The 12,748-nt window shown below is 45.5% G+C and overlaps 1 protein-coding gene across 1 annotated transcript; it reads left to right on the plus strand.

The window, feature by feature from the left end:
- Positions 1-976: 976 nt before the first annotated feature.
- On the plus strand, positions 977-6,988 carry LOC123140139 (uncharacterized). Its single transcript, XM_044559876.1, has 2 exons — positions 977-2,809; positions 6,729-6,988. Exons 1-2 carry the CDS (start codon positions 1,042-1,044, stop codon positions 6,866-6,868), a joined length of 1,908 nt encoding a protein of 635 aa, XP_044415811.1. The 5' UTR covers positions 977-1,041; the 3' UTR covers positions 6,869-6,988.
- Positions 6,989-12,748: the final 5,760 nt, after the last annotated feature.

A 12,748-nucleotide genomic window follows, 5' to 3' on the forward strand; every position in this document is an offset into this window, starting at 1 on the left:
GGGCACGATCTGATTGAGTTCTCTCACATAGCAGCAATTATTTTGTATCTACCTCACCAACACTATTCAATTTGTAGATGGGATCGATCTGGTGCAGGAGAAAAACAAAACTTGAGGCGAAGCATTGGAAATTGTGTCCATCGGCAGGATAGGTGTCAATTGGTCTTAGTTAGTCTTCGGGGCGGAGTGGAAGAAGGGCGGAGACTCTCGAACGAGGAAAAGGATCCCTTCGAAAGAATTGACCGAGGAGCCGTATGAGGTGAAAATATCTCCGGCTGCTGCTGCTGCGCCTCCCGCTGGCCGCCGAGGGCCCACTACGACGAATGCTGGCCGCCCGAGGAGACACCTAGGGCTGGCGGCGTCGGGCCCCCGGGGACTGCTGCTGCTATGCGTCATCTGAGGCATGTGATTGTGAGCAAGATCCCCGCAAAAAAAAAAAAAAAAAAAAGATTGTGAGCAAGACAAGATGGACACAAAATAATGACTAGAGCACCAGTTCATCTTCGTGAAGACGTAAGGCCGACCCAAGCACCACACTGATCATGTACATGTCCTCACGAGACAATGGCCCAGTACTCGCTGCTCTGCTGCTCCTGCCATCACCGCCAACCCAAACATCATGCTTCTGCTAGCACCACGGAGATGGGAGATATAACAAGATATTTCCGTGGTGTGGTGGAGAAAAATATTCTTTCCATGTTCCTAGTTTATAAATTGACTCAAAACAATCAGGCATGGACATAATTTTTCTTTTTAATGTGATTTTTCCTGAACATGCATGCATGCATAATGTTCCATGTATTCCACGTGGTGATTAATTATTTTTCTTCACCTAGCTAGCTTTGTGGTGCCTCATGTTGATCTTCCTTTTGTTTGCAAGCACGAATGACCATTACCAAAGAAGAACCATGATCCAACTGCTTCATCATGGCTATGTCCTGCTAGAGAGAGTCGGCTGCGCGACCTCCACCGATATTCCCGCCGCCTGCTACGGTGCCCGCCCCCACCAAGCATGTTCCTGAGGCTCGAGACACTGCTCCGATGGTTGTGCCCTCCGCTGAAGCCACTGGACGTGGGCCGAAAGGAAACCGAACTGGTCTTTGGTGTTTCAAATGTCGTTCAGATGATCATCTTTCCAAGGACTGCACGGCGATTCATTTCTGTCATATTTGCGACAATTACAAGCACCCTTTGCATCGGTGCCATGTGCTTAAGCAACCGAGGCCTACCGCGTCGCTCGGTGGATGTGGTTTAGTTAACGCTATGTTCCTGCAGTTGCCGGACTTGCTATTCAAGGAGCACCTTGCACCTCCAACCCTGCCGACTGCTTTGGTTACGATCTCCGGTGGGTCTCTGTCCGCTGCTGTGGTTGAGGTAGAGATCGCCAAGATCGCATCGGTTCAGGCATCTTGGAAGTGGGAAGCCGTACCCCATGGAGACAATGCTTTCTTAGTTTGTTTCCCGTCCGTGGAGGTTTTGAAGCGCGTGTCAGCTTTTGAGTATAATGTCAAATCACAAGACGTGAAGATTGCTTTTAGTGAATGGAAAGTTGAAGAGGTTTCATCGATTCTCCCTTTGCAACTTGTTTGGGTACATGTCACCGGTGTCCCACCACCTCTCCGCCATTTTCTTGGTTTGTGGGCGGTAGGATCAGTCATTGGCGCCACGCAAGACGTTGACTTGGTTTGTTTGCGCCGTCATGGTATTGTGCGCATCCAGGTGGCGGTCCACTCTTTGGATATTTTCTCCAAAAAAGATGGTTCTGATGAAGCCTCGGTCTCCTCGGATGTCTATATAAAGCTTAATGGGTATGCATTTCGGTTTGTACTGGAGGAGGAAGATTTTGTTCCCGACGTTGATTTTATTCCCCGGATTTGGGAAAACCATGATAATGGACATGATGACGGCGCTAACCGAGATGAGGATATGCCTGATAGGGATGCTAACAAGAGGTCAAAATGCATCCAAGCTGTTGATCAAAATTCGGCGTCGGGGTCTCAAGTAAGTGCTGCAGTCCCCATACAGTCTACACAACAAATAGTGCATACTGCTACTCTTGAGTCATCTGTTGTGAGTATGCCAGAGAATATGGATACACACATACACGTACCGGTGGTGCAGGAGTCCATGGATGCATGCATACCAATGCAAGACGAGTTGGAGAAGGGCGGGTCCACAAGGTGCACCACTATGCATGTAACGGATGCTGGAAACGACTCGGCTGCTCACGTGAAGGCAACAACAGTTGTTCACGGGCCACCGGCGCAGCCAACCGCGGCAATTTCTGTCTGTGTTGCTGGGCACGCACAGTCGGCCGTGCATCTGGCCACGACACCAAACGCACACAGTACTGTGCATGGTGCTACCCCGGCTTTGACGCCGCTACAGCCAACCTTGACCCCAGCAGCGCATGCGATACTTCCTGCTTCGGTTGGCGTGCGGGAATCCAAGACATCGCCAATGATGGAGTCTCCAGTTCGTGCGGCCGTTGCCATGGTGCCACTTGGCCCAGCGGCGGATCGTGCTAGAGGATCTTCTTCGGCATCTGATGCGGGCGTTCGGATGGGAGCCACGACGCCTCCCTCTTCACCAACCCTTGGGACGCTTCGGACGACGCCTGCTTTGCAGAGGACTACATCAACTACTCCGTCGAAGACTTTGACGGGGACTACGTCCGGAGGGTTGGCTACACCCCTGCGACGTAGTAACCGTCACTCCCTCAATGTTGATGGTTCTTCCTCGACTGATGAGCACTCTCTTGCGAAGGCAATGCGTCTCCAGGCTTCGAGGAATTTGGACCCCATGACAGGTACCTCGTCTGCTCAGTCATCTCTCTCTTTGTCCGACAACCATATTTCTACCAGTTTAAATAAAGTCGGTGTATCTATGGGAAATAATGATAATGAAATTAATTTGTCGGTACGGGTGCTTAAACATATGGAGATCGACCGCTTAAAGGTTTCTCCGAAATGTAAAATCACCATACCTGACCCCGAAACCGAGGAGGAGGATGAAGCGGATGCCAAATATGATGGCCCGCTTATATCCCACTTGGTTGGTGAGGTTACGGAGGTTGGATTGGATGATGCAAGACCTGGGTCCATGTTTTGTGACTTCATGGCGTCTTCGCGGAAATCTAAATCGCACTCCTCTAAAAAGAAACAAAAACCGCCCAAGAAGGCGAAGAGTTCAACACAAACACAAGTTTCCACATGAGAGGCATGTTTTGGAATAGCAGAGGTCTCTCAGACTTGGCTAAACATAAACACGTCAGTGATTGTGTCCGGGAACACGGTTTGGATTTTGTGGCAATTTCTGAGGCTGGCAAGTGCGACTTTCGCCCACATGTCCTCGATCACCTATCAGGTGGTTTCGACTACGCATGGCATAGTCTACCAGCTCATGGAAGATCTGGAGGAATCCTTCTTGGGATAATGACAACAACCATGGACTTGTTGGCTTTTTCGATCGGTGAATTTCATATAAAATTTCACCTGCGGAATAGAGCTGACAACTTTACATGGACTCTTGTCGCTGTCTATGGGGCTGCCCAAGATGAGCATAAATCTGCTTTCCTTCGGGAATTGGTTAACCTGGCTAAGAATAACCCGTACCCAATGCTTATTGGGGGGGACTTTAACATTCTGAGGTACCAGGAAGAGAAAAATAATGACCGCTTCGACACTCATTGGCCTTTCCTATTCAATGCTGTGATAGACAGTTTGGATCTTCGGGAGGCCAGTATGTCGGGGCGTCAGTTCACTTGGGCGAACAACCGATCTGTGCCGACATACGAGAAGCTCGATAGGGTACTAATGGATACCGAATGGGAACTAAAATTCCCTCTGGTAACCGTGCGAGCCCTAGAGCGTATCGAGGCCTTATCGGATCATGCACCCATCATTCTGGATTCTAACTCTACAAACCCAGCCACCCGACGCCCTTTCAAATTTGAATTGGGATGGCTGAATAGGGACGGATTCGTAGACATGATCAAGAATGTTTGGGAGAGGCCCGCTGTTGGTCGTACACCTATTCAACGATGGATCTTTAAAATAAGAGCCATGAGGCGACACCTCTCTGGATGGGCAAAACACACCAACGGAATATATAAAAAAGAAAAACAAAGGCTCTGTACCATCATTGATGACCTCGACAAAATTGCAGAGACGCGCACATTGTCTCAGCAAGAGATTGAATTGAAAAATCAATCTAATGAGATGGTTGCCCGTCTATTGCGAGAAGAGGAGATCAAATACTACCAGAGATCCAAAGCTGATTTCATTTTAATGGGTGATAGTAATACAAGATACTTCCAATTGATCGCCAATGGGCGGCATAGGAAGAAATGTATTTACAGTCTCCAACAAGATGAGGGGAGGATCGAAGGTCAGGAGGAGCTCAAAAAGTATATCACCAAATACTACAAATCTCTTTTCGGAGCGCCGACTGAAGGGAATTTCACCCTTGATGAAACCCGAATAGATGATATTCCACATGTCACAGCAGATGAAAACGATATCCTAACGGCACCATTCTCAGAAGAGGAGGTACGAGCTGCGGTGTTCCAAATGGAACATAACAAAGCTCCAGGCCCTGATGGCTTCCCCACAGAATTCTATCAGAATTTCTGGGATATCATCAAGTCCGACCTTTTGGAGTTGTTCAATTGTTTTCATGCCGACCAACTTGACCTATTCAGACTTAATTTTGGCGAGATTGTCTTGTTGCCGAAGATTAAGGAGGCCGAACGGATTCAACAGTTCAGACCCATATGCCTCCTTAATGTCAGCTTCAAGATTTTCACCAAAGTGGCGACGAATAGATTAAACTCGGTAGCTGACCATGTTGTTCGGCCATCTCAAACAGCTTTCATGCAAGGAAGGAACATACTCGATGGCGTAGTAATCCTGCATGAGACCGTCCATGAGATGCACCGGAAAAACATGAGTGGAGTAGTATTCAAAATAGACTTTGAAAAAGCCTATGACAAGGTCAAATGGTCTTTCCTCCAACAGGCCCTAAGGATGAAAGGCTTCTCCGATAAATGGTGCAAGTGGATCCACAATTTTGTAACTGGAGGTAGTGTGGCCATCAAAGTCAATGATGATGTCGGCCATTATTTTCAGACAAAAAAAGGACTACGACAGGGTGATGCCATATCCCCAATGTTATTTAACATTGTGGCTGACATGTTGGCTATTCTGATTGAGCGCGCCAAGCAGGACGGGCAAATTACAGGAGTAGTGCCACATCTAGTGGATGGTGGTCTCTCTGTTCTGCAATATGCCGATGACACAGTTCTCTTTATGGAACATGACCTAGACAAGGCTAGAAACCTGAAACTTCTGCTGTCAGCGTTTGAGCAAATGTCGGGTCTTAAGATTAACTTCCATAAAAGTGAATTGTTCTGCTTTGGAGAAGCCGTTGAGGCAGCGGCCGATTATGCTGACCTTTTTGGTTGTGCACATGGACAATTCCCAATCAAATATTTGGGAATACCAATTCACTATCGGCGTCTCACCATTGCGGAGTGGAAGCATGTAGAGGAGCGGCTAGAGAAACGCTTGAGCAGCTGGAAAGGCAAGTTGCTCTCGGTTGGAGGACGACTGGTTTTAATAAACTCTGTCCTCACAAATATGGTTCTCTATATGCTTTCATTCTTCCAGCTCCCAAAAGGGGTCTTGCAAAGACTGGATTATTTTAGGTCCAGGTTCTTTTGGCAAGGAGATGGTGAAAAGAAAAAATATAGGCTGGCCAAATGGAGTGTGGTTTGTAGGCCGAAAGACCAGGGCGGCCTCGGTATTCATGACCTGCAGGTCAAGAATGAGGCCCTACTTAGTAAATGGTTGTTCAAACTTCTTACTGAGGATGGTGTTTGGCAAACCATGCTGCGCAATAAGTATATAGGCCAAAAGGCGGTGTCTCAGGTATATTGGAAAACTGGAGACTCACACTTTTGGGCCGGCCTAATGGCGGCAAAGAAACATCTCTTTCGCTTTGGGTCTTTCGCGATAAAGGACGGGTCGGAGATTCGTTTTTGGGAAGACATCTGGCTAGGCAATGCTAGCCTCCGAGAACAATACCCAGCCCTATACAACATTGCACGCGATAAGAATAATACTATTGCGCAAGTGCTCAGCTCATCCCCGCCAAATATTTCGTTTAGGCGGGATTTGATTGGCACCCGACTTATGTCATGGAATAATCTATTGTCCCGTCTGGATTCGATTATCCTGACACAAGGTCGTGATGTGTTTCGCTGGAACCTTACTACATCGGGGTCTTTCACAGTAGACTCTATGTATCGTGCACTCTCGCATTCTGAGGTACCGGTGAGAAATAACAAAATAATTTGGAAAGCGAAGGTACCACTTAAAGTCAAAATATTCATGTGGTATCTCCGTAGGGGAGTTGTGCTAACAAAAGACAACCTCGCAAGACGCAACTGGTCGGGAAGTAAGAAGTGTTGTTTTTGTACTCACGACGAGACAATTAAACACCTCTTTTTTCACTGTAAGTTTGCGCGTTCTACGTGGTCAGCCATCCAAATAGCGTCAAATTTGTATCCACCCACAAGTGTTGCCAATATTTTTGGTCATTGGCTGGACGGTATTTCAAATAGGTACAAAACGCTAATAAGGGTGGGAGCGTATGCCTTACTATGGTCGCTTTGGCTATGTAGAAATGATGTTGTTTTTAATGACAAAACTGTTTTGCCTTTGCAGGTTATTTTCCGTTGTACGCACTCGCTTCGTACGTGGTGTACGCTACAACGAGCGGAGTACCAACCGTTGTTCAAGGCGGTGTGTACGCTGTTGGAGCAGGTGGCTACGGAGGTTTTTACCCAACATGGATGGCAGCATAATCTCCGGCTCGGTCCACCATCTCTTTCGACATAGGCATAGTGTCGGTCTATAGACTCTACTGTTGCCGAATTGTCGGTCTTTTATCTTTCTACTTATCAGACTACTGGTGTTTGGCTGTGTGCATCCTAGTTATGCAGAGGCCGGGTGATACTCTTAATGCTTTGTATCACTTTGATGCTACATTTTGAGATAATAAAAGCGCCCTTTATCGAAAAAAATGTCCTGCTAGAAATAACTTCAGGCATGCTAACATAACAGAACTTGTATTTTTGCACAAAAGTCAGCTAGGCCAGTTGATTATCAAGGTTAGCCTTACCTATGAGGTTGCAAGTTTGATTCTCAGCCACGCACCAGTTTTTTAGCTTATTACGGGCGAAAGCACAAATCAACATGACTTTATTTATTGGGCTTTTTGAGCCCGGGCGCAGACTCGAGGCTGAGGCCCACGTGAGTGTGAAAATTCTGCAGGCGGGTGGGCGACGGACAAAAAGGATAGACGAGCAAAACACGTACGAAAAACCAGTTTTGGATGAAAAAAGTGAAGAAACAATCCTCCCTTTAATATAGGTATAGAAGAGCTGATAGATGCTACTCCTAGTGAATATACTATGAGAATGAGAGCACAATTAAGCATCCTGCAAGTGATGATCTGTCTAATTGATAACCTCTGTATATATACTAGAGAACTCAGGAGGGTGTTGAGCAAATGTAGATACGGACATCCCTAGATTTTTCTGGTCATGAGTGGTTTCATTCATCTAGCGATGCAATATAAATAAAAACCAAACAATTAGCGAGACTATCATTCTTGTTCTGAATAAGGCGAATCAGGTATAAAAAACATGTGAACAAGGGAGTGAGAATATTTGGCTACCGAGCTTGCATGGAAACAAAAAATTTCAAAAGGTCAAATTTTAAGTTTGAAAAAAAAAACCTGTACAAGAAATCGTGCTGAGCTCCCCAGCAGTGGGAGGGGAAAGTGATCTCTGACCGTGTGCCTATTGAAGAATGAGCCAGCGACTCAAATATACAGACTTAATTACTTAGAGATGTAAACTACTCTACATATGTGTGAAATGTCATGATGAAGAACATTTTGATGTGAGCTACAAACAGAATCATCTACTTATATAGTGAATAGTACGTGTGCTAGAAATACATGATTTTTTCTATAGCTCGCATGAAATGCATTTCATCATGACCCTTTACAATTTATCCATATGCATATATGTGTTTTTTTTCAGAATTTCTTGGAATTCAAAATTTTGATTTTTGAATCTTTAAAAATTTTGTACAACCGTAGATGGACAAAGGAGATTTCCGAATTAACAAAGGGGCTAGCTAGCTAGCACCAAACAAGACAACTACAAACAGCGATTACTGACGGAGCCTAGTTAAGTAGACAACATATCCATCGATTTAGCACCGCTGCTTGCCTAATCAAGATGAATGCCATGCTTTCTGTTTGTTTTTCCTCACCATTAGGCCATCTTTGGATTGAAGGCATTTCGTAGGATTTAAATCCATATGAACCTTTCCTATGGAAGCCTTTGGATCATAGGAATGGGTGCACCAAATTCCTAAGTAATACACTCCTATACCCTCCATTCCATAGGAATCTGAACATGAGCTCAAACCACATTTTTCTCTTTCTTTTGAGAAGTCCAATGTACTTGCTATCTCTCCCTCTACTCTCTCTCCTCGCTCCTCTAAAATTCTTGTGCTCACTTCGTGTGAACCATCCAAGAACACATCGTATAAAATTCTTGTGTTTTAAAATCATGTAGAGATTTATAGGACATGGCATCTCAATCCTATAAGTTTTCCTATTAATTCCTGCGTTTCTAAATTCCTGCAATCCAAAGAAGCCCCTAGTAGTTTCATTCACCCCGCTGCTGTTGCAAAATGAACTGAACCCAATTAAGCAGCTAGGAAAACTAGTGTTCTTGTGCTGAAGATATAAAAGCATTCACGCATATGAAGAAAGATAAATAGCCCCAAACTGCATCGAACTTTTATTTCAGACAGCTCTTATGGAGTTGCACATAAAACAGAAAAATCACATAGAGATATGCAATCAATGTCGTCAGTTCTCACACATAGAAACCATTTCAGACATGAAATGAAAAATCACATCGCATGTCTCACATAAAATTTTAGTTGTCTCACCGGAACTGAAGATGGCGAACAGCACAAACAGTCCAACCAAGGCAGTAAGGGCACGATCGATCTGATTGAGTTCTCTCACATAGCAGAAATTAATTTGTATCTACCTCACCAAGACTGTTCAATTTGTAGATGGGATCGAAATTCCTGGGTTTTGAAATCCTATAGGAATTTATAGGACATGGCATCTCAATCCAAAAAAGCCCTAGTAGTTTCATTCACCCCCGCTGGTGTTGCAAAATAAACTGAAACCAATTAATTAAGCAGCTACGAAAACTAGCGCTCTTGTGCTTAAGAAATAAAAGCATCCATGATCCATGCATATGAAGAAAGCTAAATATATAGCACCAAACTTCAGGCACATAGCGATCTATGCATCCAACTCTTATTTCAGACAGCTATGATCGAATTGCAGATAATAAGAAAGAGAAATATCACATGGCGATCGATATGCAATTAACCCAACCATGTCGTCAGTTCTCACACATAGAAATTAAATTAAGCTAAATGGCACCAAACTGCAAGTACCATATATATATCCAACCATTTCAGACATAAAAATCAAAATCACATGAAATTTGGTGCATGTCTGAGTTCTTGTCACATAAAATTTTACTTGTCTCACCTGATCGAACTGAAGGTGGCATGCAGTCAGGGTACTATCTGATTGGTTTGAATTCTCTCACCATGACTGTTCAATTTGTAGATGGGGTCGATTGATCGATATGGTGCAGGAGAAAAACAGAAGTTGAGGCCAAGCAATTGGAAACCGTCTCCGGCGACCGGCTACGCGGCGCCTCCTGCTGGACCTGGCCAGACGTCGACTCAACCATGTGAGCAAGACAACAAATGGACACAAAATAATAATGACACCAGTTCGTCTTGGTCTTGGTAGAGGGGATGAGCAAGCAAACCTGCGCCGTTGGCCGGAGGCGGCGGTGGCGATGGGACGTAGACGTAGCCGAAGAACTGCCTGACGCGGGCGGTAGGGGGTTCGTCCTCCAGCTCCTCCTCCAGCACGCGCAGGATCTGGACCAGGGCGTCCAGGTTGGCAACGCCCCGCCGAGCATGCCGAGCCGCGGCGGCGCATGCGTCGGCGAATCCCTGGGACTGGGCCGGCGCCGGCACGGCCAGGAACTCGTCCACCTCCGAGAGCACAGCCCCCAGCTCCAACCGCGCCCGGGACAGCCTGCGGACCGCGTTAGCCACGGCCGACTGGACGCCGGCGAGCCAGGCCGGGTACCACTCGTGGCGGCTGCTCTGCCGCGGGTCCCGCAGCGAGAAGGCGCGCATCGCGACGCCGGACGGCTCCGAGCCCAGCAGCAGGTCGATGCCCGTCTGCACGTTCACGAGGAGGCCGCGGTTGGGGCGCAGGGGCAGGTCCGCGGCGGCGTCCCCGGCCTTCGCTTCCTCGCTGAGGAGGGCGGCGACGCGGTCGCGGGCGGTGTCGAAGACGTAGCGGCGGAGGAGGCGCCGGACCGGCGCGTCGCTGGCCGAGTAGGCGTTGTTGGCGGCGTGGTGGTCCACGGCCCCCTCCAGCTCGTCCGCCGCATGGTCGAGCCTGCGGCCGGCCAGGTCGGCGTCGGCGATGATCCAGGCGAGGATGGAGAAGAACTGGTGCCAGGTGTGCGACTCCATGCCCATGGGCTGGCCGCCGGTCGCCGCCGGCTGGCACTCTCGGCTGGGTGCTGCTTGTCGGAAGGGAAGGGAATTAAAGGAGGGAGTTTTGGTGGGTTTGAACGGAGGCTAAGGATTTGCTGGGTAATAATAACTTGTTTCCATTTTTATTTTGTTTTGTTTGGGGCATTTATTTCCTTCAATAAATAAAACAACAAATCTTTTACTAAGATTTTGCTGGCTTGCTGGCTAATAACTTCTTTCCATTTTGTAAGAACAAAAATAAATATAAGCACCCAAATCTCCATTATAAAGGTTTGCCAAAAGTATGATGAAGTATCCAAAACATAATAAAATTTACATCGAGGTCACTGGACTACCCAGCGACCACCAACGTCGCCACTCTCGAGCCAACCTAAGTGCCTAACCGTGTCGATGGCATCCAGGAAGTTCTCTTCGTGCACGTGCCCTTGTAAACCTGCATCACAAAACCGTAGTTGTCGCCGTTGAACCCTTGAATGAATCCAAAGAACCAACTGGTACCAAATCTTGTCGTTGTGTACGCACATCAAAAAACCCTAACCTCACCACCCAGATGAGGTGGCAAGAATCTATGACAAAGATCCCCAAATCCATCCCGTTGAATGAACTCAAGGAGGATCGTAGCCCGAAAAAACAAATAAAAGATGAAGCACCACCATCCACCCAGACGCCGCACCTACAAGGACTGAAATCCATACTTAATAAAGGGTTGTTGTTTTTAGCAATACGTCACGGAAATTACCTCCAAAGTTATAAAATATTACCCATCAATGCCACCGGTAAGTGATTAAAAACGTTTCACACAGAGCAATCCCCAGAATGGGCCGGCCCATGCAGTATGGGCCTCCTATACTGCGCTCTGCATGCCAGGAGAAGGCGCGGTGTGTCTGTTTCGGCTAGCCCATGTCCGGGCGGCCTGTTTTTTAAATTCAATTTTTAATTTCCTTTTTCTTTCCTGTTTTTATTTTGTTCTACTTTAAATAATTTGGTAAATAAAAAAGTTCCAAAAATTAACAAAAAAGGATTTTGTTTTTAATAAAATGTTTAATAAATCATAAAATGATTGTGGATTCAAAAAATGATCAAAAATTTGAAAAAACTGTTCGGGAAATGAAAATATATTCAGGATTTTTAAAAATGTTCATGTGTTGGAAAATGTTAATGAAATTGAACAAAATTTCGCCAATTCAAAAAGTGTTCATGAATGGAAAAATATCCTAAAAATTCAAAAATGTTCGTAACTTACAATACACTAGTTTATTCAATCATAAGATGTTCTCTGGTTCAAAAAAGATCATGCATTTCAAAAATTCTTTAAGTCCAGAAAAATGTTCATGAATTTCATAATTTGTTCCACCTATTTCCAAACAAATGTTCATTGATTCTAGAAATGTTCGCCGATTCAGTAAAATTGTTTTAAAAAATGTTCAGAAATTTGAGAAAAATGTGCAAATGTTCATAAATTCAAAAATTATTCTCATTTTAGAAAATGTTCAAAAATTTATAGAAGTGTTCACGAATTTCAAAAATGTTCATGATTTAAAAAAAATTGAGAATGATAGTGTATCCCTGTGGTGCAGTAAAATATGGCCTGGCCATTGAAGATTATGAAAAAAAAATTGTTTGCATTGCAACACACAACCCTTTTGCTAGTTGTAACCTACTCCCTCCGTTCCAAAATAGATGACCCAACTTTATACTAAGTTTACAAAGTTGAGTCATCTATTTTGGAACGGAGAGAGTATGTACTAGCTAGAATAGAGGCACTAGGATTTCCATCCACACCACCACCGCCAGAGCAGCAAGCAAAGGCAAGCCTCGCTAGCAGAAATTAAGGAGAGGAAGGCTACGCCCTAGTCGCCTTGCGAGAGGGGGAAGAAAGAGTTCAACGATAGAAGCTACTCCCTCCGTCCGAAAATACTTGTCATCAAAATGGATAAAAGATGATGTATCTCAAACTAAACTAAAATACGTCTAGATACATCCTCTCTTATGCATTTGGTGACAAGTATTTCCGGACAGAGGGAGCACTTAGAGAAGAAGACACTAGCCAA

The sequence above is a fragment of the Triticum aestivum genome, chromosome 6B, assembly GCF_018294505.1.
Source record: "Triticum aestivum cultivar Chinese Spring chromosome 6B, IWGSC CS RefSeq v2.1, whole genome shotgun sequence".
NCBI lineage: Eukaryota > Viridiplantae > Streptophyta > Magnoliopsida > Poales > Poaceae > Triticum > Triticum aestivum.